The sequence below is a fragment of the Apis dorsata genome, unplaced genomic scaffold (genome assembly GCF_000469605.1).
Source record: "Apis dorsata unplaced genomic scaffold, Apis dorsata 1.3 scaffold_331, whole genome shotgun sequence".
Classification (NCBI taxonomy): Eukaryota; Metazoa; Arthropoda; class Insecta; order Hymenoptera; family Apidae; genus Apis; species Apis dorsata.
In genome coordinates, this window is record NW_006263599.1 from 357864 (window position 1) to 363499 (window position 5636).

Sequence of the window (5636 nt, forward strand, 5' to 3'; positions counted from 1 at the left end):
GATCAATGTGAGTTGATTTCCTACGATCGATCTCTCTTTCGAAAAGTACTCGTTCTTAAAATAATTCTCGAATAATCGATTCTCCGTTATATCCGTCGCGATATCGAATCAATATCACGTTGGCTCGCGCCAATTTGAATGGCAACAATACACGACCAGTGTATTCGAACCATCCGCTTCGGTGTCCGTTTGATTTCCTCTCGAAGGGAAAAGCGTTTCCCGAAACTCGGATGAAATTGGACGCGAACGGTGGAGGCTGGCTCCACCCTTGGTTCGAGCCGAGGATCAGGCGGAATGCCTGCAGTATCATCACCGGCGATGACATCCAGCCGTGTTGTTGCCCCTTTTATCAATAGTGGACACGCGTTATCGACGTGCCAACCGAGTGAACGCATCGTCGACCGATTCTGGCTCGGTAAGGGGAAACAGCCCCCGTGGAATTTCAACCCTCGACCGCGTCGAGTCGCTGGAATCGTGACGGTATATCGACCAGTCGATGCCCGCAGCAACCGAGGGCAGAAGCATCGTGTCGAAGAATGCTGCGAATCGAACGAGAGGATACGATACTTTTACCCTCGCTCCCATTGATCCGAGTTGGCTCGAGCGAATGGCCGTGAGAGGAATGCCATTTTGGATGTTGCCTTCCAAACGAGTCCCAAGCCTCACCTTCGCCCTCGACACCATCACCACCACCACCACCTGTGGGACACCTCGGCGTGTGCGGGCCAACAGAGATCTCGTGGAGTGGCTCTCCGGTTCTTGTGCATTCTCCTCTCGCATTCGTTTCAAAAAATATCGCCCCATTCGTCGAACGTCGTGAAGGAAGAGATGTACAGAGATGGATCGTTGTTGCAACGCGATCGATCCGTTGACGGGGTGTTTGTAAAAATTTGCGACCGAGGGATCATTCCGTTGGGATATAAGAATAATCGGCATTGGTGATTGTCAAAGGTCGACCGATCGATCCAACACCGATTAACCAAGAAAATGCGCGACGAACAATCGATCTTGGGAGGACAATCCCTTGCGAGTGTGACATGTGACACGTGACGCGCGCGAATATAAGTTGATGAAATCGACCGTAAGGGGGAACGAATAGTGCGCGTTAATCTTAATCTCGATTTCCCGATTACATATCGTTTAAAAGAAAATCGATCGTGCAAACTTCGTCCAAAGTTCTTTGAATTCTCTCCTCTCCTGGAGGAAAAGTATTATATGTGGTGGCTGACACGTGTCGATTGATACGAAAGAAAGAGTGATCGAGACGAAACGTTGGTGTTTCAAGTCTTCCAAGTGGAAGTTGGAACGAGAAAGATGGATGGATATCCAGTGCTCCAGATAGTCCGTTGTCGACTTGGAATGGAAATGGAGATGGATAACCAGGGTTATCCGTTCACAATGGCGGCACACTCGCATTCCCACTTACCACATCCGGCAAACCACGCGCACTTACCGAGATCGCATTACCCTCACCCCTGCGGTATGCCGATTAACCCTTCTTGTTAATTTATCAATCGACCCCCCCGATCTGTCTCTACCGCTGATTCTGCATACCCGCATAATCTCCTATTAGTTATTCCATTAAGTCGATTTTCGATACGAGACAATTATCGATGTAATTAATCCATACGAATACGCAGCCTTTTGTACACACGAGAAAGGAGAATATTTTTATATCGAGATCGACGAGTCGTTCTTATTAATTAATTTTATAAAAATATTGCTGTTAATTTTCTTCTTTTCTTTCTCTCTTTTAATTTTACGAATACGTACATTGGAATAATTAAAAAAAAAGAAATAGTTTGCGATAAATTTCGAGGAAAATGCAGTTTCCAGTATATCCATGTTCTATTTTTACCTCTTAAAGATTTATGTTGCAGTTAGCTGTAGAAGGTCACATGGATAACAAAAGGTTATCGTATAAATAGATATCGACAGATTTCTAAATGAAACGCGAATAAAATTTTAAATATCGTGCAATTTAATTATTTTTGTCGAAGATTCGGTTAAAATAAATTCGAATTCGCGCGAATGAAACGGAGAATAAGAAATTATAGGCATTTCATCTACCATTGCTCGAAGGGAAGTTTGCCTTTTCAAGGAAAATCGAAAAACCTGTCGTTTCCTTTTACCCTTGGAATCCATTGTGTTAGCATTTAAATTCCAGTTTCGCTTCGCTTGGCTCGAAAGCAACGCTTTACCAAATCGTAACTATACCAAGATTCTCTATACAGATAGAGGAAGGTGCACTTTAGGTTCTTCTCGTTCACAAAAAGTGGCAGGTACTCTAAGAAATTTGGTAAAATGGTTTCGAGGCAAGATCGCGTCACGACGAGGTCGAGGAAAACGATCTTTACAAGTGGGTGGGAATCTGAACAGGTCAGAGTTTGCCTTTTCAAAGTATACGAGAAGGAACGAGGAGTTTTCTGAAAAAGGAAATCCCTCTTTCGAAGAATTCTGTTTCTTGAAAATTTGACAATAGTCGGATTTGTCAAAACATTTTCGTTAACCATTTTCTCTTTTTCTCTCTCTCTCACGAAAAATTCGTTCTTGGGAATAACAATCGTCGATCGTTCCTCTTTTCTATTCGAGAAGAGATTTTTCGATTCGAACTCGGTTACATAATTTTTCATAGATTTTGCTCGTAGGCAGAAAAATAATTAGAATTTTTAATTACGAAAGATGATCTCTCCCCCATTCGTATTCTAACCCTATAGAAAGACACAGTGGCATTCTTTATTAATAGGAAACCTGATTAAAAAGTTCAGCTCTGTCGATTCTGTCTCTCTCTCCTCCCAGAGAGAGAAAATCTGCTATTGTCTTTGAAGCAACGACGCTTCCATCGCTCAACATTCATTAAAGGAATTTCCAATACAGCGTGCCCGGTTCAATTGGAAGCTTTGACAACAAAAGTTGAGCCCGAATGATCGAGAATGAAATACTCGTTCGTTGGGTACGCGCGATGAAAAAAAAAATACGCTCAACGTTACGATCGCTTTGAATGCAATTCTCCACGCATCCCTACTTTGCTACAATACTTTTCACATTCGTTCTTTGAATTATCGTCAAACGTTGACGATTCGACGGCTCGTTTTTTAACGATAAGTTAAAAGAAAAAACGAAAAGTAACTTGACTCGATCGAACGATGCTTTCCTAGAGGAATCTAATTAAGAAAATTACGAAACGAGGAAGATAGAGGTTCGACCTAGGCGAAGGTAATCCGACTGACTGATTAATGAGATTCGAAGAATTTCGCTCGTGGCACGTTTCCTATTGTGGTCGGATCAAAGCTCCCGTTCGTTCGGTTCTCACGCAAGGACAATCATTATCCCGTGAAAGAAGGAGGCGAGCACGATGGGAATAAGTCTCCGCAGGACCTTTTTTCTGAAAAGGGTCGATAGTCGTACAAAAGATTCCACCGTTTGGCCACCGTGAAAATATCCTTCCAGCTATTTCGTGTTTCTTGAAAGACCTCTCCCCTCCCTTTCGAGAAACAGCGATCGGAAAAAGATCCGAGATATTACGTCACGCTTCTGCATTCCTCATTTCTCAAAGATGAAAATATTTGCCCGTAACCGTATTCTCATTCAGGATACACGAAGCGTAACGAACGTATCCTCTCCTTCTCTCCCTTTCTTTTTCTTCTTCTTTTAATCCCTTCTCCTCCCCCTCCCCCTATAAAGCCTATCGCTATCGGTGACCGATTTTAATTTTACCACAGGCCACACGGGGGAAGGTGGTTGCTGCAAGAAGTACGTTGTCCTTTGTTGCCTTTGTGGTGGGCTGAGCGCTGCGGTTGGCAGCCTCTTTTTGGCGGTGCACGCGGTCCTTTCAGCCCACACGGCCAGCCTGGCTCTCTTTGAGACTGTACCATCCTACATTCCTGGCATAATGGTAAGAGGCAAACATCAACGCGTCCATCCAACTATCTCCCCCCCCCCTCTCCTATTTTCGTATCGAAAACGAAACGAAAATTCAAATCACGATTCATGCGCGTTCAATTTCCAGTTAATCCTAATGGGTCTGTTCACGATGTTACTCGCAAGACGGAAACACAGATACGGGCTTTTGGTAAGTCGATAATTATTCAAATCCCCCCTTTCTCTTTCTTTTCAAAGCTGATCCACCAATATTTCCATTCCAGATGAAAGTGTGCGGTTCTGTAGGGGTGGTGTGCGCGTTGGTATGCGTGCTCGTCACAGTTACGACGACAGTGATACACATGTCCCGGCTTCAAGGTCTTCGAAAATGCGTTTACACGGTGAAAGCGAGGTAAGGGATGATCTTCAATTTTTCCATTATCGAATACCACTTCGATTCATTCGATACAATCACAACCAGGTCGTGCACGTGTTACGGGGCCCCGGAAGGGGATCCAGGAGTCCTGTTCGAAGGTACGCCCCACTGCGAGGCGGTCCACGGTGCCCTGCACGCCTGCCTCAGAGCCCTGTTCGGCGTCTCGGTGGCCGGTATCTTGGCCTGCATATTTTCCTGCATGCTCGTCTACCAGCTGTTGAGTCACGAGAAGAAGAAGATGTATTGGGAACAGTTGGAATTGAGATGCAGATCGTTGTACGGGCAAGGAGGCGGCGTTGGGCCGGCGGGCGGATCGTGCGGTTGCTGCAACGATTGCGGCGGCGCGAGCCCTTGGTGGGCCCAGACGCCGGGAAATCTTTACACGCCGAATCCCGACCTGGCACCGTCCAGGTTCGTTCATCTAACACTTTTCCCAAAAAATCGAGCAACCAACTTTGAACGAGAGAGAACGAACTCGCGATCGTTATCGAAGAGGAGGAACATGTTCGCATCAAGCGAGTTGAATCGATAAAAGATGCGCATCCCGTGTTATGGGATCGTTTACGAATTCAATAGAACGGAACGGGGCGGCCCCTCCGATTAGAGTTCATTGAGAAATTATCGATGCGATTCGAAATGCATTCGCATCCGAGCGTAACGATACATATTCAATAGAATTCATTCACGAATGTCACGAATATCGGAGGAGAAGGGAGTGGGGGAGTGCGATAAACTCGTAAACAAGGCAACGATCCCTCGCTTCTGTGTTCCCAGGACACATTGTATTCCGGTAATCCGCTAATGTATGGCATTAATTAAGCCGGAATTCCATCCAACTTCTGACATTTGAACAACGGATTTCTTCCGTCTCGGGAATAAATTATGATGGATGGACGTTGCCTTTTGTTCGAATATAATGGGAAAGAAAAAAGACTCTATTCCACCGGGAAGAACGAAATATATATATATATATATATATACAATTTCTTTTTTTTTTTCTAATTTTTAAATCGTTGAAAACAAGGAACAAGCCATTTTTCGTTTGGATTGGCATTTAACGTACGAGCGCGATAGATATTTATGTCGGAAGGAATAAATGATATCGATTGCCAGAAAACGAAGAGGACGAACGCGTTTATTTTATTGCAGGAGATGGCGGCTGCCTTGGTCGAGGTCCAGAGGTCCAGCACCGAGCCCGGACTCGAATTATGGCTTTCACACTCAGGCCAGACAGACGGAGGCCAACGTGGAGAGCACGAATGGCCCTTACAGCGTTCTTAATTCCCAATCGAGTGGCCCCTACTCCGTTTTGAACACGCAGAACGGCCCGTACACCCCG

The 5636-nt window shown here is 45.1% G+C and overlaps 1 protein-coding gene across 1 annotated transcript in view; it reads left to right on the forward strand.

Annotated features, from left to right (window-relative positions):
* Positions 1–5636, forward strand: part of LOC116185928 — a 12915-nt gene that overhangs the window by 4900 nt on the left and 2379 nt on the right. Inside the window, 6 exon segments of the mRNA XM_031511600.1 lie at positions 839–848; positions 3723–3895; positions 4010–4072; positions 4146–4273; positions 4343–4708; positions 5447–5636. Coding sequence (XP_031367460.1) covers positions 839–848; positions 3723–3895; positions 4010–4072; positions 4146–4273; positions 4343–4708; positions 5447–5636 — 930 coding nt within the window.